This window comes from Macaca thibetana, chromosome 9 (genome assembly GCF_024542745.1).
Source record: "Macaca thibetana thibetana isolate TM-01 chromosome 9, ASM2454274v1, whole genome shotgun sequence".
In the NCBI taxonomy this organism is placed as follows: Eukaryota; Metazoa; Chordata; class Mammalia; order Primates; family Cercopithecidae; genus Macaca; species Macaca thibetana.
In genome coordinates, this window is record NC_065586.1 from 14,794,112 (window position 1) to 14,814,185 (window position 20,074).

General features: G+C 40.9%; 2 protein-coding genes across 5 annotated transcripts in view; both read left to right on the forward strand.

Moving 5' to 3' along the window:
• HSPA14 (heat shock protein family A (Hsp70) member 14) overlaps positions 1–5,023 on the forward strand; it is a 691,631-nt gene extending 686,608 nt beyond the window's left edge. Inside the window, exons 12-15 of the mRNA XM_050803222.1 lie at positions 47–259; positions 708–881; positions 3,831–3,901; positions 4,810–5,023. Of these exons, the coding sequence (XP_050659179.1) occupies positions 47–259; positions 708–881; positions 3,831–3,901; positions 4,810–4,888 (537 nt within the window). The 3' untranslated portion in view covers positions 4,889–5,023. The remainder of the gene's footprint in view (positions 1–46; positions 260–707; positions 882–3,830; positions 3,902–4,809) is intronic.
• Positions 5,024–12,252: 7,229 nt separating this feature from the next.
• Positions 12,253–20,074, forward strand: part of SUV39H2 (SUV39H2 histone lysine methyltransferase) — a 28,900-nt gene continuing 21,078 nt past the window's right edge. The window contains exons 1-2 of one of the 4 annotated variants that reach the window (XM_050803250.1): positions 12,253–12,437; positions 15,017–15,162. In XM_050803250.1, the coding sequence (XP_050659207.1) occupies positions 12,407–12,437; positions 15,017–15,162 (177 nt within the window). In that variant the 5' untranslated portion in view covers positions 12,253–12,406. Of the gene's footprint in view, positions 12,438–13,127; positions 14,265–15,016; positions 15,163–20,074 lie in introns of those variants that run through there. The other 3 variants (XM_050803251.1, XM_050803252.1, XM_050803255.1) reach the window with 3 other exon arrangements.

Sequence of the window (20,074 nt, forward strand, 5' to 3'; positions counted from 1 at the left end):
GCATTCTTCTAAAAGTAAACAACTGAAAATTATTTTTATTCTCTAGGTTGTCCTTTGCGGAGGGTCTTCTCGAATCCCAAAGCTACAGCAACTGATTAAAGATCTTTTCCCAGCTGTTGAGCTTCTCAATTCTATCCCTCCTGATGAAGTGATCCCTATTGGTGCAGCTATAGAAGCAGGAATTCTTATTGGGAAAGAAAACCTGTTGGTGGAAGACTCTCTTATGATAGAGTGTTCAGCCAGAGATATTTTAGTTAAGGTATGTTTAGCTTTTCTATACTAGTTGAAGTATGTTTAGCTTTTCTATACTTTCCTTAAAAATAGTAAATTAATTGCCGTAAGTTTTTATACATAGCATGATGTTACAATAAAACCCTGTATACTGGCAGAGGTTTTAAATTTAGGTTTATAATCCTACTTTTAAGGAATGTCTTATATTCTTTTAGTTAATATTTCTCTAACCTGTTAGTTTTTTAGAAAAATAAAAGTTAGGTATAATATTAATCATAAGTTAATATAGATAGAGGTATGTTTCAATATATTTTTAAATACAGTGGAGTGGGATTTAGGATTATTTCTATTTTCTTCTCTTTGCCTAGTGTCCTGATTATCAATAAGGAATATATATCTCATTTATAATGGGAAGATTTTTTTTCAATTGTAAAGATAAATACCAAAGAGTATGCACCTTGTTTCCTGCTAACTAGGGTGTGGACGAATCAGGAGCCAGTAGATTCACAGTGCTGTTTCCATCAGGGACTCCTTTGCCAGCTCGAAGACAACACACATTGCAAGCTCCTGGAAGCATATCTTCAGTGTGCCTTGAACTCTATGAGTCTGACGGGAAGAACTCTGCCAAAGAGGAAACCAAGTTTGCACAGGTAAATACATAAAGTTAGACACATTAAACTGTTCAACTTTGCTTTCTGGATTAGATTTCAGTTCAGTATCTTAATACAAAATGTATATATATAAAGGACACCAAATACATTTTTATGAAGGATTTTATGAAGGCTCATTTCTGAAAATGAACTTGTGTATACTCATTTTTGAAAGAGGGAAGAAATAGGCAATTTTAATTTGAAAGAGTTCTGGGTATTTAGACTGCTTCTTTGTTGTGCTCTTGGCCTCCCTTGGTAGTTAGGTAAGTGGAAGGGGAGAATTTTATTTTTTGGTTCATGCTAAATGCACATTATTGTATGCATTTTATAGATGATTAAGAAGTTGGCCTGTGATAGCAAATAACCTTTATTTTCTTGGTCAAGCTAGGGTTTCTCCTCAAGTTGGTTTCATTTCTGAGCCCATGACATGCTCTTCCGATTGTGCCATGCTGCCTCTGAGACAAGATAGGTTTGCTTTTTTAAAATACCATGTGCCTATCTCATACTATATGACCCTCTGTATGCTTTATGAAGAGTGAGGTAGAGCCATGTTATTTACTTAGAAACATGTCTGAGAAATGCAGTTGCATTAAAACACACACACACACACACACACACACATAGACTGCAGCACAGTATTTGTATTACAATGCCATTTGTATCTAAATAAAAAGTCTGGGCCGGGCGCGGTGGCTCAAGCCTGTAATCCCAGCACTTTGGGAGGCCGAGGCGGGTGGATCACGAGGTCAGGAGATCGAGACTATCCTGGCTAACATGGTGAAACCCCGTCTCTACTAAAAATACAAAAAACTAGCCGGGTGTGGTGGCGGGCGCCTGTAGTCTCAGCTACTTGGGAGGCTGAGGCGGGAGAATGGCGTGAACCCGGGAGGCGGAGCTTGCAGTGAGCCGAGATCACGCCACTGCACTCCAGCCTGGGAGACACAGCGAGACTCCGTCTCAAAAAAAAAAAAAAAAAAAAAAGTCTGGGAGCATGAGTGTGTGTGAGGAGGTGGTGTTTGAGTAGGGGTGCATTTTCAGATATCCATGCATTTATACAGAAAATATATATAGGTACTTAAACCATATTCCAGAAACTTCACAGTAGTTAAATAAGTTTGTAGGTACCAAGAGGGTTTTTTTGACTTCTGACACTTTATACTGAATTTTTTACAAACAGCACAGGACATGAGCATGAAGTACTTTTATAGTACAAATTAAATATAGGTAACAAAAAAGAATGTACTTTTTTTTTTTTTTTTGAGACAGAATCTCGCTCTGTTGCCCAGGCTGGAGTGCAGTGGCACCATCTCGGCTCATTCTTATTGCAAGCTCCACCTCCCAGGTTCACACCATTCTCCTGCCTCAGCCTCCCGAGTCGCCGGGACTACAGGCACCCACCACCACGCCTGGCTAATTTTTTGTATTCTTAGTAGAGATGGGGTTTTACCGTGTTAGCCAGGATGGTCTCAATCTCCTGACCTCGTGATTCGCCCGCCTCGGCCTCCCAAAGCAGTATTGTTTTTTAAAAAATATATGCACATTCAGAGAAGTCCAGAATGCCTAGCTTTTTTGAGAAGACAGGGTGTTTATTAGTGATGAGGTATCGTGTGTGTGTGTGTGTAAAGAGATACATATCTTTAGTTCACATATTTAATTTTTTTTTTTTGAGACGGCAGCTTGCTCTGTCACCCAGGCCAAAGTGCAGTGACATGATTTCAGCTCACTGCAACCTCCACCCCATGGGTTCAACTGATTCTCCTGCCTCAGTCAGCCTTCTGAGTAGCTGGGACTACAGGCATGCACCACCACGCCTGGCTAATATTTGTGTTTTTAGTAGAGACAGTTTCACTATGTTGACCAGGCTGGTTTCGAACTCCTGACCTAAGGTGATCTGCCTGCCTTAGCCTCCCAAACTGCTGGGATTACAGGCATGAGCCACTATGCCTGGCCACATATTTATTTTCTAATTCCAACAAAAGAGTAATGAAAACACACACATGCATAACATGCCTGGGCTGCACCTCAGACTTACCAACTTGGAATCTATTGGTAAAGTTTGAAAAGCACTTCCACATGAATTGGTTTGTGTGTGTCTAAGAACCTTCCCATGCACCAGGTTTTTGAACTCAGATGGCAGTCCTAGTATTTCCTTCGCTCTTCTCTCACACTTCCATTACCTTTTTCTTCACATCCTCTCTGAGACTCCACAGCTGCTGCTACTATATCCTAACTTAAAGATGCCAGGAGGAGAGTTAGCCATGTAACACTGAATTTGGAAGAGAATCTTTCAGAGTTCCCATCTGTTCTAACGTTATTTTACAAATGAGTAAAACAAGGTACTTAGTATAACTTAGGTTATTAAACTTGAGCTTGGCTAAGCCTAAAGTCACTGCAGAATTCCATATCTGGTTTCTTGATATACTATTCTTTAGGAAACTGAGGAATTTTATAGTAAATTCATTACCATCTCTTACTTACAGATATAATCTTAGTTGTACAAAAGAGTTTGCCATGTTTTTAAGTAGGTGGTTTTCCAAGTGTATTTAAAATGCTTGATTTTTTTTTTAAAGTATATATAGAAAGGTTGCCAAATTATAATTTGCATGTTACTGGGAATGGCTTACTTACCAAAAAAGAAAAGTAGCCTTTATTTTCTGAGACTAATAGTACATCTTAGAAAAAATCATTTTAATCTAGGACATGACATTTAGAAGGGACAAATGCATTAGTTATCTTATGGGCCCTCCTTCTGGGGGAGACATTTCAGCTTAACAAAGCTTCACTCCTATTCTCTGAATTCTGATTCAGTGGTAGGAGAATTGAAAACTGCCCTATTTTAAAAAGGTTTGTTTCAGTGGTAAATAAGCTTTGGTCCATTGCAATAATTGATACATCAGTTCATTTATGTCAAAATGCTGAATTCTCTTCATATTGTTTTTGCATAAACAGGTTGTACTCCAGGATTTAGATAAAAAAGAAAATGGATTACGTGATATATTAGCTGTTCTTACTATGAAAAGGTAAAAAAATTAAACTTCTGTTGTTAAGAAAATTCAATTTGATACTTGACTATTTTTTGATTTTATTGATTTTTTCACTGTCATTCTAGAAAAAACATTAAAAACCTACAGAGGTTTTTATCAGTGAATTACATTTTTTGCCCCCAAAATTACTATATTTTACAAAGAAAAGTCATTTCCATCTTGAATATTTTAGGAATTCTTTATTTTGGCTATCATCAACCTAAGAAACTGATGTGTGCTCAGTTGAGATGTAATTTACCAATTTCTAGTATAATTTTCTAAAGTTTATATAACTGTTACTATTTGCCCTGTGAAAGGGTAAGTTTGTTTCTTTATTGCTAAATTTTCTAAGAAATTTAGAAAATTTAAATGCAAAATTTTTCTAAGAAAAATAATTTACGAATTAAATTCAGCTATTGCCATTTTCCTAACCACAAGCTATCCATACTACTATGTATTACAAGTAAATCCTTTCCAAATTAAACTTAAAAGACAACTTACTCCATAAACGATACATAGCAAGAATATAGAATTCATCAGGGTGAGTTTGCCTTGACCTAGTCTTGAAAATAGCATGCTGCATCTGGAGCTTATATAAAGTCTTAAACCTAAGGTGTTTGTCATCATGGGTTTTCAAGAAATATAACCATGATCTTAGTGGTCTGGAAGGAAGTTCCTAAGAATAACTAGCTAAATATAACATATGATACTTACTAAATTTACAGACACTGAGATTGTGTGTATTCTTTACATTAATACCCTTCTTTTGAAAATTAAAATTAACCCTTGTTACTGAAAGCCCTCAAGTAACTTGTTACAGACTGAAAGCCCTCAAGTAACTTGTTACAGACTTTGTTTTTATAACATGAGCTTATGAAATGTTCTTTATTTTTTTGTCTGTTTAGGGATGGATCTTTACATGTGACATGCACAGATCAAGAAACTGGAAAATGTGAAGCAATCTCTATTGAGGTAGCATCTTAGTGTTCTAGAGAAATCAAGAATTTTTATAAACAAGAATATCAACATTTGGTTTTGCATATAAGTGGCGTTTGTATTAAAATACTTTTTCAATGAACTGTATAAACTATGTTTTATTAAACTACAATATATCAGTAAGTGTTGCAACCCTTCTTTGTTTTTGATGTACAATAACCTCTTATTACTGGGAAATATACGGAAGTTTTTTTTTTATCATGAAGCTGCTTAGAATTAAACTGAGTTGGTTGAAAGAATTTTCTATGACATTTAATTTTAAAAGATCTTCTATTGGTTCTTGTTAGATAACCAAGAAAACAATTAAAAGTCATTGACATTAATTGAAAAAACTTGCAGGACCATATACAAAGTAAGATGCCTTTTTTTGTTTGTTTTTGTTTTTAGAGACAGGATTTTGCACTGTCACCCAGGCTCAAGTGCAGTTGTGGGATCATATCTCACAGCAGCCTTGAACTGCTGGGCTCAAGCAGTCTTCTTGCCTTAGCCTCCCATGTGGCCGGGACTACAGATGTGCACCATCACACCTGGCAAATTTTTTTTTGTTCTGTTTTGTTTTTTTGGAGAGATGGGTCTTGCTATGTTGCCCAGGATGGTCTCAAACTGCTGGTCTCAAGTGATCCTCCCGCCTTAGCCCCCCAAAGTGCTGGGATTACAGGCATAAGCCACAGCCATTTTTTAAGTAAACTGATAAACTCAACAACTAGGAGAGGGGCTTTTACTTTTTACAGTTTTGTTTAGTTTATTTCTTTCCTCCAACAAACACGTTTTTCTTTTGAAATTAAAAGATCTCTTTAGGGCAGGGCACGGTGGCTCACACCTGTAATTCCAACACTTTGGGAGGCAGAGACAGGTGGATCACTTGAGGCCAGGAGTTCCAGACCAGCCTGGCCAATGTGGTGAAACCCCATCTCTACTAAAAATACAAAAAATTATTTGGGTGTGGTGGTGTGCGCCTGTAGTCCCAGCAACTCCGGAGGCTGAATCCCTTGAACCCAGGAGTCAGAGGTTGCAGTGAGCCAAAATCATGCCACTGCACTCCAGCCTGGGCGACAGAGTGAGACTCCATCTCAAAAAGAGAGAAAAAAGAGAAAAAGAGAGAGAAAAAAAACCTCTTTAGTTTGAAGAGAAGGCTAGCCACATTCTGTCTACCAGAGAATATTCACTAGAGCCCTGAGATCCTCAGTGGGTTCCAATGAAAACTTATTCATGTTGGCTGCTATGGAGTTAGTTGGTAGTACTCTTCTAAAAGTTTTTAAAGATCCAGAAACAAAACTTAAATTTTTTCATCATTATTTTACATCAAATTATTGACAGAACTATGAAGAGAATTCAGATATGATTTTAAGTCCACAGAGTCTTTAAATACAGAAGCAGCTTTAAAGGTGTACTCTTTGTCCTAAGTTAGTAGTTATTTCTTAGGATCTTTTTCCAAAGTTATAGAAAATTTGAAATAAAAGTGATTTTGGTATAAGCAATTCAGTGGCTTCAGAACATAGGAAAACACCAACTGAACTAGTTTTACTGCTAAGTCTACATGCTTTCAATTATGCTTTGAAAAACTGTTTTAGGATCTTATTTTGTGGTTATTGTTAGCTTTTAAAATAGATCTGGGATGCCAAACTATGTCCAGTGATTCAGATCTATCTCACCCCTGTTTTCGTAGATAAAATTTTATTAGAACACAGTCACACTCTAATTGTATATGTGCTGGCTGTGGCGGTTTTCACATTACAGTGGCAGAGATGAATAGTTGCACAAAGGCTGTATGGCCCACAAAGCTTAAAATATTTACTGTCTGGCCTTCTGTATAAAAAATTTGACACCTGAAGTAGATTATTGAAACTTATAGAATAAAATAACTTATTCTAAAGTTTTCTTCCATATTTATTTAATCCTTTACTTACTTGGCTCCTTTCCCCACTAGATTATTAAGCATTTGTGAGAGCAGAGACTCTGAGTCTTAATCACCATTTTGCCTCGGCCCCTACAATAGTACATGAGCATAGTGGGTGTTCATAAGTGCTTATCAAATAAATGAATTATATGGAAGAAAAAATAATGTCATCTTTGTATGCTACAGGACAATAGCCAGTGAGTACATCTTTTGTATATTTTATGGTTTGTTTAGAAACATAAGGAAGGAAAGGAATAGCACTGCTGACCTTATTGGTCAGCTTTGCATGTTTGTTTGGTTGTTTTCCCCTAGACTTACCCAATTTGAAATTGTCATCAATAAGTCCTCTACTGCCTAATGAAATTCTTCCACATTTTCTCGTACCCTCAGGTGACAAGCTTTTTCCTTGTGAATTTTTGAAAGATTTGCCAACAAATTTTTCTAGTTTTTTTTTTTAATTTTTCAAGGTGAAAATAGCTTTAATTTTTTTCTGTTTATAAGAATGATACATAGTCAATATAAAATTCAAATTCCAAAAGAAAAAAATATAAAACATTGTTTATTCTACCATCCAGAATAGTAACTGTAAAAATTTTTGGTGAGTACCTTGATAATCTTTTCATGTACTTCCCAGTTATCTTTGTTACATCATATGTATGTCATAGCAAAGATAATTAGGAAGTACATGAGATACATGAAATTTAAATATATTCATGAAATTTAAATATGTATATATTTAAATAATGTGGGGAAGTAGTCAAGTAAGTGAAGTATTACATAAATATGGAAGAAAATTTTTGAAGAAGTCATTTTATGTTAGAAGTTTCAATAATCTACTTCAGGGGTCAAATTTTTTATATAAAAGGCCAGATAGTAAATATATACATATTTAAACTTAAACACTTTTACCACCAAAAGGTTATGTCAAATTATAGTTTTGCCTATTTACATCTGACATTGTCTGAAGAACAGAGCCAAATATAAAAATAGGAAGAAATACCTGATGTGAAAGTCTCAGAACGTGTCTTAGTTTGGACTGCTATAATAAAGTACCATAGTCTGGGGGTGGCTTGTAAACATCAGAAATGTATTACAGTTCTGGAGGCTGGAAGTCAGATCAGGTGCTGGACCAGGCTGGAAGCGTGGCTGGGTTCTGATGAGGGCTCCCTTTTGGGTTGCCAGCTATCTTTATAACCTCACACGAAGGATAGAGGGCGAGAGAGCTCTGAAGGGTCCCTTTTGTAAGGGTGCTAATCCCATGCATGCAGGCTCCACCTTCATGATCTAATCACCTCCCAAAGGCCCTGCCTCCCAATACCATCACCTTGGTGAGGATTTCTTTTTTTTTTTTTTTTTTTTTTTTTTTTTTTTTTTGAGACAGAGTCTCGCTCTGTCGCCCAGGCTGGAGTGCTGTGGCCGGATCTCAGCTCACTGCAAGCTCCGCCTCCCGGGTTCCCGTCATTCTCCTGCCTCAGCCTCCCGAGTAGCTGGGACTACAGGCGCCCGCCACCTCGCCCGGCTAGTTTTTTTGTATTTTTTAGTAGAGACGGGGTTTCACCGTGTTCGCCAGGATGGTCTCGATCTCCTGACCTCCTGATCCGCCCGTCTCGGCCTCCCAAAGTGCTGGGATTACAGGCTTGAGCCACCGCGCCCGGCCCGGTGAGGATTTCAACACTGGAATTTTTCAGAGATGCAAATGTTCAGTCCTTAACAGGAGGCCACAAAATATTCATCACAAACTGAAAGCTTTTATATGTATAAGAATTCTTAAAAGTACCAGAGCATAAAAGTTCTATGAGAAAAATGACGATATCTAAAATGATGAGTGACCATATAATATAACACTGTTATTTGCTTGAATTCATTATCTCATTTTAAAATTTTGATCTCATCACAATTCCATGAATAGTTGTACTGTGTAGAGAGTAATATGGCATGTGTTATTTCTGTTTTCCAGATAATAGATTGAGAGCAGTTAAGTAAGTTATCCAAGGTCTCACAGTAAATAAATGGTGGATTTCGAACTAACATTCAGATGCTTATTTTGTAAACTTAATTTTTCTTGATTGCTTACTATTCTAAGCACATTACATGCATTATTTCATTTAAATTCACATTCTTAATCTAGTGTTCATTCTACGATTCTTTGCCTCTCAGAAGAGAACGTTTATTTCAGTAGAAGAGGAGACACTCCAGAAATCATGTGGTTTTTGTGAAAAAAATACTGGGAAAGGGTCATGACTCTCTACTTTTCCCTTGAGGACTCTGGTGTGTGTCTCTCAGTGGCTTTTTATTTCTCTCTCCATTTATAGCCAGGATTTACCAAGACCCTCAAATATTTCAGTCCCAGGACCCCTTTACAGTCTTAAAAATAACATTTGGAGAACCCAAAGAGTTTTTGCTTGTTACATATACATAAAATGTAATTATATAACTATGTAAGTAGTTACCATATGGAAATTAAAACCAATTTTAAAAATTATTTCTAAGTAACATAAAAGTTAATATGAATAACATTTTTATGAGAAATAACTTTTCTAAGACAAAAACTTAGTGGCAAGGGTGATATCTGGGGTTTTATTTTTTGTTTTTTGTCTTGAGACAGGGTCTTGCTCCGTTGCCCAGCCTGGAATGTAGTGGTTTGATCATAGCTTACTACAGCCTCAAACTCCTGGGCTCAAGCGATCCTCCCATCTCAGCTTCCTGAGTAGCTGGGACCACAGGCACGTGCCAACACGCCCAGCTAATTTTTTATTAGGGTTGCCCTGGCTAGTCTCAAGCAGTTCTCCTGCCTCAGCCTCCCAAAGTGCTAACATTATACGTGCGAGCCACTCTGCCTAGCCAAAAGCAGTATTTTGTATTTTTTCAAGTCTCTTTAATGTCTGGCTTAATAGAAGATAGCTATGTTCTGGTATCTGCTTCTTCGTTCAACGTGTTGCAATATTCAAATTGTGTAACCTCTGGAAAATTCCACTGTGTACTCATGAGCCAAGGCAGGCAGGGAACATGTTGGTCTGAAAATAGTTCTGTGCTCATGAACCCTCTGAAGGGTCTTGGGGTCCCCATTACCATACCTGGAGAATTCCTGCTCTAGATAGTAAACACGGTGCTGAACGTTGGACAGACAGGACCTCATCTATGCTCTGGAATGGATGAGATTCAAGAAGAGAAACAAAGGAAACACTGAATTTACAAAATGGTGCCATACATTCATTACGTAAGTTTTTACTGAAACTAATCAAGACCAAAGAACAAAAACTAGACAAGATAATTGCAAATTTTGATAAGTGCTTTTTAAGGATTCCAAGTAGGGCTAAAGAATTAGGTAACATGCGAGGCCTCTGTCAATAGGTGGCGTTTAAGCTGAGACCCAAGTGATCTGAAGGTAGCCATGTAAGGAGGGGAAGGAGCCTGTCCTCTGAACCGGAAAGTAATTTACAGCTGCCTTCAGTGATTTGCTTTATCCGCTGCTCCTCTCACTGGGAAGTCAGCTCCCTGAGGACTGGGTCTTTTGTCTTTCTCATCCGCTGCTATATTCCCAGCACCTATCAGGTGCCTGGCACATAGGAGATGCACAGTAAAAGATTTCTGGGTGAGTGGGGCCGAGGAAAGGCCTGGAGAATAATGAGTAAAGGTGAGTGGCACAAAGTGAGGTTAGAGACAGGATTCCAATCACTGGAGGTTTGAGTTTTATTCTGAATGTGCTGGGAAGTACTTAAAGCGGGGGGAAAGGCCTGTTCCTCTTTATATTTTAGGGTCATTTTTTCAGCTGCCTAGAAAATGGATTGAATGGGAGCAGTGGTGGAAGTGAAAACAGTTCAGCTGTTGTAGGACTTCAGTCGAGCAATGATGGCCTGGACTAAGGTCCAGAAGTGTATTTTTCTGGATATGTTCAATTGGAGATGTTTGTGCAACACCTAAGGGCATATGTCCATTAGGCACTGTGGATATTCTAGCCTGGAATTCAGGGCAGAGGCCAGGGTTGGAGACAAAAAGTTAGGAATCTTGTGTCAAGATGCAATTTAAATCCATGGGAATCGGGGCAGTCACATAGGGAGAGGGCGGAAGAGAAATGCAGTCCCAGGGCTACAGTCCCTTCCCTGAGGATCCCAGGCTGGACTGAGGAAAAGGAGCCAAAAAGGGATTCAGGAATGACCAGTGAGTAGCGAAGGCCGCTCCTTGGAGGGCTCTGAAAACATACAGGAGAGGCAATGAGTGCTTGGGGTCGGTTAGGACGGGAGGCTGTATCTTAAAGGGCCTGAAGGCATAATCCTAGATAGACTACGCCTTAAAGGGCCTGGATGCTCTTCCAGGTGATAGGGTTGGGTAGGGCCTTTTATTCCTTATATCAAGGTAGTGAGATGCTCATCGTAGAAAATGATTAAATATGTAAAAACGAGAAGTTAAAATCACTTCGAAAGGCTGTATTTCGTTATTTTCCTATACATTTTTTTCCTAGTTAAAACTATATTTCAGGGGGATTTGTTTTGTTTTTGCTTAACACTAAAAGCTTCATGAACATCTTTTTAAGATGGCTAGACAGTATTTCATAATGGAATCAAATAACCAGTCCTTTAATGGTCTGCGTTTAAGTCCTTAGTAGACATCAAATGGCTTTCTGCCAGTTTTCGTTATTTGCTCTAAGATTTCTGCTTTAGGTTGTTTAAAACAGTCATATGGATGCGGCGTCAAGAATGGCTGGGGGAAGGGGGTGGAGACCAGGTGAGAGGCCCCCGGAGTCGCCCTGCAGCCTCCTTACCAACAAGTCCTCTTCCTCCCGGCCCCCACCCGTCAGCAGGCCGAGCTCAGGAGCTTGTCAACAACACGGGAGGGGGGCTCGGGTCTCCTTACAGACCTACCCAGTCCCAATTTACATTAAAAGTTGAGCCCAGGAGGTCGAGACTGCAGTGAGCCGTAATCGCGCCACTGCACTTGAGCTTGGTGACAGAGTGAGACCCCATCTCTCAAAAAATTCCAAGTCCGCACCTCCCCCCCACGACGATTTGTAAACCCCTTTTAAGTGTGAGAAGCACTGATGGAGACCGGCGGTTTCAGCTGTGCCGCACATTAGGATCAGCTGGGAGCTGGGCAGCACAGGCCACACCCCACACCAACCAGTCGGAATCCCGGCGACTGCACCAAGCCAGCGGAACCTCTCCAGCCGTGCCCATGTGCGGCCGCTTCCGAGGCCCGGTGCTCTAGGGAAGTGGGGTCGGGGGGAGCCTAACCATGGCCCGCCGAGCTGCGGTGGCTGCGGAACCGGACCCGAAAGGCACCGTCCCTGGCCGACGTCCTCCCGAGTGAATGCGCCAAACGGGCCTGGCGCAGGGTATGGGCGCCGGACACCGCAGAGCATCCCAAAGCACGCGCGCGCGCTCGCTCCGCCCCGCTCGGCTCCCCGCGTTTGGGGCCGGGCCTACCCTTGGGGCGCAGGCGCGCTGACCGCCGCGGCGGGGGGTCGGCCGCCAGTGACGTCAGGACGCCGTGCGGGTTCCATCCCCCCTACAAGCCCCGGCCCCCAAGTCCCGCGCGGGCCGGCCAGGGGCGGGGCGTCGGGCCAGCTGAGCTATCCCGTCAGACCGCGCCAGTTTGAATGAAAGCTCCACAAGATGGCGGCGGTCGGGGCCGAGGCGCGAGGAGGTGAGGCTGGAGCGCGGCCCCCTCGCCCTCCCCGTTCCCAGGCAAGCTCTCAAGGCCCGGGCGGCGGGGCCGTCCCGCGGGCCAGCCAGACGGCGACGTGGCGGTTCCCCGGCCGCCGCGCCCCCGACTCCGGGACGCACGCTGCGGGCGCCTACCCTCCCCCAGGCCGCTGACCCGCCTCCCTGCCCGGCCGGCTCCCGCCGCGGAGGTGGGCACCGCGCGAGCCCGGGGCGCTTCGGCTGCGGAGCGTGGCCTCTCCGCCCGCTCGGCCCGGCCCCCTTGGCGTCTCCCGTGGTGGCTTCGGGGGTCGGGGCCGCTCCCCGGCGGTCCCCGGCTGGAGGTCCCGGGGGCCCGGCTGCGACTGGCTCCTTTGTGGTGGTTCGAGCGCGGCGTGCGGCATGCGCCCGGGCCTTTGAAGTGGGAGGCGGGAAGCGACGCCCGCCGGCGTGAACATGACCTTAATATCAGAGGGGGAGAGGAAATCGGGGCTCCTGTGTGCTAAGGGGATAACCGAGGAACCCCCCCCCCACAAGGCGGACACGCTAGGAGGTTGAGTGCCTCGTTGGAGAGTCGCCCAGAAAGTGGGTATTTGAGGTTGCAGCCTCTGGCTTACGGTAACTCTTCCACCCACCGGGAGCTTGGTGTTATTTCTGTGGACGCTGGGGAATTGGGCACCGAGCGCGCGTGGGTGTGGGCGTCGGGGGGTGTTGGTGTCGCGCACGCTTTGAGAGCCTGGAACTTTTCCGTGCGTTCTGGAATGTAAAGGTGTTTTCAAGCTCGCCTCCTCTCCACTTGGATTATGACCTCATTATCCCCGAGTTTTTCTTCCTTGGAGAATGTCAGGGGTTACTGTGAACTAAGCTAGCGGAAGGTGTTTGTGGTGGTCATGAACTATTTAATTTTGTCAGTGAAATATTTTTCTACATTACTGGAGACTTGAGAGATTGTCGTTTTGCTTTTTTTTTTAACCACGTGTTTGCAGTTTTTCATGTTCACTTTTTTTTTTCCTTTAAATTCTCGAAGAGCATTTCCTTTGCGGGTTGTGTTTTGAATCCTCAACTAGATAAAAATGTTTAGGAAAAGCACACAAACACACCTTGGGTAGATACTCAAGAGGAACCACCTTTATACGTGATCCCCTTAGTGAGGTCAGCTTAACACAAAACGTCCTCTAGTTTTTTTAGATGGAAGGGACTTACGGGGTCATTTCTCTCCTATCACTGTCCTACCCCCAAACGACCACTCCAAAGCAATCGGCCTCTTCCCCCACGTTTTCTGGAGGAAAATACCTTTCTCTTTACTGCTTTAGGATGGAGTCGTTTGCAGCCAGTGAGATGGTGGAAATTATGCTTAAGGGTTTCTGACAATGAAGTAGTCTCTGTGTGAGGTGGGGAGGATGAGGAAAGGGTGCAGGAAAAGTTATTGCTGCTAACAAGTGTTCTCCCTTTCCTGAAATTACCTCAAAACATAAAAGGTGATCGCAACTACCTTGGAGAGCTACCAAGTAAAGCTTGAGTTTACTGATAGATTTTGTTTGGTAACACCAGTTTTCTCCATTTTTTTCCAGTGAATGTGACAGCCAGACAGATTGAGACTTCACTAAAGTCACATAGCTCGGTGGCTGAGCGATGGGTAGGGCAGAGGACTTTTGATCCTGTCTAGTGCTTACCATGACACTGGCCCTAACACCAAGTTTGTTCCATTTTCCTAAACGTGTTTGTTAATTTACACTTTAAATTCAGTGTGGTAACATGCTACTTACAGAAATTTGAGGGTCAAATCTTCTGGAACACAATTAGTTTCTGGCTTCTGGAGGGTTGATGATAAGTATGTCTAATTTTCTTTGAGTTTAGTACATGGCTTATGTAAATTGAACACCGTTTTAAAAGTTTGGCTTTAAAAACAATACAGTCAATAAGTATTACAAAATATCAATATACTCTCCATTTTTTTAATAACTCGAGTTTATTCACCTTGGTGATAATATATTGCAGTATGGGTAAAATAATAAGTGGAATTAAAGCTTCATGCAACATTTCAAAGAGAAAACTAACATATGAGTTTGTAACGTAGAAATATATTTTAATTAGATTTCAGTTCGTTTTGTCCAGTTAAAAAAAAATGAGTTATGTGTTAACGAATTATAATGTTGTTTTAAAGTATATTTTAGATGTGTTTTTAAGAATAAGTGTCCTAGAGATTTACATTTTATTAAAATAGTGATTATAGTCTATGTAGAATACAATGAAAGTAAGAAACACTACCTCGTTGACCTGCATCTGCATATAATTTTTAAAAAGCTTACAGACATGAAACATTTTCGAGTGACTTAATGGAAATCAACTGATGTCAGTTAAACATAGTGGAGTAGAAATCCATGAGAAAATCCAAGAACACCAATTTAACGAAATAGTTCCTTAATGTTTAACTTTTTCTTGAAGACGCATAATTGGTTTCTTGTCATAGGAATTTTTAGTCTAAAATTGCCAGTTGAAAGTTGGGGAATAGAGGGTTTTTCTCTTTTTTATTTTAATTGAATAGCTATTTCATTAGTAAAGAATTCTATTTTCTTATTGTAGCTTGGTGTGTGCCTTGCCTAGTTTCACTTGATACTCTTCAGGAATTATGTAGAAAAGAAAAGCTCACATGTAAATCGATTGGAATCACCAAAAGGAATCTAAACAATTATGAGGTGGAATACTTGTGTGACTACAAGGTAGTAAAGGTAAGGCAAATGTCTAGCCCCTTACAAGAGACCTAATCAGACTTCAGTATTTCATATTTCTGTAACAAAAAAAGAACCTTAAAAGTAAGAAAAGCTCTTCTTAATGTTTAAAAAATTCTAAGCCATAATAAATTTATGTGTCCTGTCATCTGTGTTGCCAAATAGCATTGAGAGGATTTTGAAGCTTACAATGTTCTTGCATTAGAATATTTTAGTGCTCGTATTAGTGCTCATATCACTCTACATCTAACTCTTGATTATCTCCATGTGGGTTACCAGAGCAAATGTTTGATCTCCAATTGTCTTTCGTTTTGTTCCTGGATCATGTTTCCCCACTATCACCTGAAATGAACCTACCGTTTCAAACCAATTTTAGTGTTATTGAATCTCAAGAACATCACCATTTGCATTTCCTGCCATCCTGTCAAACTCCAGATTTAGTCAGGTTCTAGGTTATAACAGAATGGCCTGGATTACGAAGTCATTTCCAGCTTTTGTTTAGTACCTTAGAACTTAAGCAAACTCGTTTCACTTCTCTAAGCCTGCCTTTATTGCTCTTAAAAAATGGCAGAGTTGTTCTCTAAAGATATTTTGATCTAAACTTTATATTTTTGAGTAATTCATCTGTCTATAGCCTACCTCTCTTTCCAAGAACTGTTTTGGTCATTAATCTACCAATTCTATTGATAAGTGAATCGGGAATCCTGTTTAAGTCTTTGTTTTCCTCCTTCATCTTCTATATTGAATCAGTCACTAAATCCCATTCTTTCAAGTTCCTTTAGTATCACTGCCTTCCCCGCTCAGTGGGATCTTATGCTCGTGCATTTCACCGGCACTCTCAGCATCCTTCAGCCCCTGAAACAGCCCCAGTCATCTGCCATCTCAGTTTACAACCTATGGACTGACCAATCCAGCTGAGCATATTATACAATCATGCATATCAGCCCCATTATAACTTATTTCTGTTCTCACACTGCTCAGTTCTACCTGACGAGCTTTTAATCTTGCTTGCTTTTCCCATTCTTGTCAGCAGGTTTTCCAACTTGTGTTACTTTTCTGGGTTTCTTACTCTACCCATTTATTTATTTATTTTTTTATTTTTTTATTTTTTTATTTTTTTATTTATTTTTTTTTTTTTTGAGACGGAGTCTCACGCTGTTGCCCAGGCTGGAGTGCAGTGGCGCGATCTCGGCTCACTGCAAGCTCCGCCTCCCGGGTTCCCGCCATTCTCCTGCCTCAGCCTCCTGAGTAGCTGGGACTACAGGCGCCCGCCACCGCGCCCGGCTAATTTTTTGTATTTTTAGTAGAGACGGGGTTTCACTGTGGTCTCGATCTCCTGACCTTGTGATCCGCCCGCCTCGGCCTCCCAAAGTGCTGGGATTACAGGCTTGAGCCACTGCGCCCGGCCTACTCTACCCATTTCTTGTTTTCTGCTGAAGACCTCCTACCTCAATGAAAAATAGGATCCTTCATGTGTAAACTCTCAACTTACCTTCACCGCCAGCTGTTCACTTATTCTTACTTCCAGAGGTGCCACCATTTTTCTTTTTTCTTCCTATCTACCCCTTCTAGGACTTTTTTTTTTTTTTTTTTAAAGACCCGGAGTCTCGCTCTTGTCGCCCAAGCTGGAGTGCAGTGGTGTGATCTCGGCTCACTGCAACCTCCACTTCCTGGGTTCCAGCGATTCTCCTGTCTCAGCCTCCTGAGTAGCTGGGACCACAGGTACTTGCCACCATGCCCGGCTAATTTTTGTACTTTTTAGTAGAGTTGGGGTTTCACCATGTTGACCAGGCTGGTCTCAAACTCGTGACCTCATGATTTGCCCACCTTGGCCTTCCAAAGTGCTGGTATTACAGGTGTGAGCCACTGCACCCTGCTGGATTTTTTTTTTTCTTCTCTGGTGTCTTGTTTATATCAAGCTCTCTTTTTTTACAGATATATCTCAGTCAGTAAACATATTCAGATCTTCCCTAACCTTCAAAGAATCTTCTTTGGCCTTGCCTCTCCACTCATGCAAGTGTTTGTCTTTTTCTACTACTGCATGTCCCATTGACTTTTTTAACAGCTTTGTTGAGATATAATTCACATGCTGTTATACAACTCACCTATTTAAAGTGTACAATTCAAATTTTTTAAACCGGGCACAGTGACTCATGCCTGTAATCCTAGCACTTTGGGAGGCCAAGGCAGGCAGATCACTCGAGGTCAGGAGTTCGAAACCAGCCTGGCCAACATAGTAAAACCCTGTCTCTACTAAAAATACAAAAATTAGCCAGGTATGGTGGCGGGCCCCTGTAATCCCAGCTACTCAGGAGGCTGAGGCAGGAGAATTGCTTGAACTCCAGAGGTGGAGGTTGCAGTGAGTTGAGATCATGCCACTGCACTCCAGCGTGGGCGACAGAGCAAGACTCAGTCTCAAAAAAAAAAAAAACCCACAAATTTTCTAGTGTACTTTAGGAGTCAGTTTTAGAACACTTTTCGTTATCCCAAAAAGAAACACTAAACCCCTTAGCTACCACCCCTTACCCCAGATTTCCTCAATTACTCTTCTACCTCCAGCCCTAGGCAACCACTACATCTGTCTGTCCATTTGCGTATTTGGACATTTCATATAAAAGGAGTCATACCATATGTGGTCCTTTGTGATTGGCCCCTTTCAGCATGTTTTCAAGGTTCATCCATGTTGTAAAATATATCAGTATTTCATTCCGTCTTATTGCCAAATAATATTTCATTGTATGGATATAGCACATGTAATTTATTCATCACTTCGTGGACATCTGAGTTGTTTCCATTTTGGGACTATTATAAATAATGCTGTTATGAACATTCGTCTACAGGGTTCTGTGTGGACATAAGTTTTCATGGTTCTTGGGTATATACCAAGGAGTAGAATTGCTGGGTCATATGGTGACTCTGTGTTTAACTGTTTGAGGAACTGCCAGACTTTTCCAAAGCACTGCATTTTACATTTCCACCAGCAGTGTATGAGAGTTTCAGTTCTTCACATCCTGGCGAATACATGATGTTATCTGACTTTTTGATGATAGTTGTCCTAGTGGGTTTGAAGTGGTATCTCATTGTGGTTTTGATTTGTATTTCTCTGACTAATGATACTGAGCATCTTCTCCTGTGCTTATTGGCCATTTGTATATCTTTGGAGAAATGTCTGTTCAGATCCTTTGTGCATTTTAAAAAGTGGATTGTCTGTTTAAAACATTCTTGTAATCATTCTTCACATAGTCTGGATACAAATCTCTTATTAGTATGTGATTTGCAAAAATTTTCTCCCATTCTGTGAGGTGTCTGTCCACTTCCCATTAGCTTTTTAACCCACCTTATTCTGATTTTTGCCCCTCAGTAACCTTTTAGATGTCAGATTTGAAGACCTTGCATCTTATTCAACTTTTCCCCTTTTAACACCATTGGCTACCTTTTCCTCTTTGAAACTCTCATCTTTGGAGAGATTGTCTAAGTTTAAAATTTGCCTCTTTTACAAGTTGTGTGATCTTCAGCAAGTTACTTAGCCTTTCTTTCATTTTCTTCATCTTTGAAACAAGGATCATTATTGTACCGTTCTCACAGGGTGTTACTAGCATTAAATGAGTTAATATAGATAGAATGCGTGGAACAAAGGTCGGCATAGTAATTATACTATATGAGCGTTTACTGTGATTATTGTTACCTCTATTCCTACTTCTTTTCCACCTGTTTTTCTTACTGTTCTTTATGAACCTTCTTTACTATCTCTTATCCCTCCCTCTGAAACGTTGATAGTCTTAAAGGCTCTGTTCTTGGCCCTCTGCTCACCTTGTAGTTGCTCTGTAGGCAGCCTCTTTCCCAGTGGTTTCTACTTGTATGTGTTTGGCTCATCATTCAATCTTTCTGAGGCCTTGAACCCTTTCTGGGCTTCATTTCGAACTGGATACCCTACAGGTATCCAAGTTCACATTCAAAACGGCACCTGTTTTCCTCCTTCATACCTGCGTTTTGCACTAGTGTTCCCTATCTTGGTTAACGGAAACGTAATTCTCCCACTTACCTAACCTAATGATTGCATATATCTTTAATTCTTCATTTCTTTTTACCCTCTAAATCTAATGGGTTATCATATTATGTTATCTCTGTCTCTTTGTCCTTTGCTGTTCATTCCTGCTGTACTTTCACAGAGGGAATTAGTAATAGTTACTTATGGGTCTGTGCTTACATTAAGGGAGCTACCAAGATTCTTGTACAGAATCCTGAGTTTCATAGTTCAGTTTCAGATCACTTTTGCTGTTTAGTTTCTCCTTAGTCTTTCTCATCAGTTCATCTCTTTTCTTGCTTCGGAATAAGTGACCTTCCTTTGCTCACTTATGTCCTCAGTACCCCACATACATCCCCCATTTCTTCTGCCTGGCATAGATATTGAATCTCTAAGCCAGCATTAGTTCAGCATACCTCTGCCTTTTTTCTTCTCTTTCTCTTTTTCTTTTACAAATTCAGAGTAGGTGAAGGATCTTATGACCTTGTCCTTTTCTTGTGTGGCCATCTCCACTTAGCTCATGAAAGACACTGTCTCAGTACCATATTCCACCATGCCATTATAGTTGTTCCTTAAACCTAGCTCTGATTGCATTCAAGCCTTGCTTTAGACCTTTTCATGGTTCCCTGTTTACCAGTCTCATCTAAGACACGTTAGCATAGGACCAAGGTTTTTTGTCATCTGGCTACCCGCCACCTTTCCAGCCTCATCTCTTGTCATCTATCCTGTTTTCTGAAATGGAAATATTTATAGATTATTTCATTTAGCTAAGATGTACTGAGCACCTGTTATGAGCTAGGTACTGTTCTAAGCATTGGAAACGCTCAAAAACAGACACAGCTTGCATTCTAATGCCTTGAACATATCATGCACTTTTGTGTCCCCTTT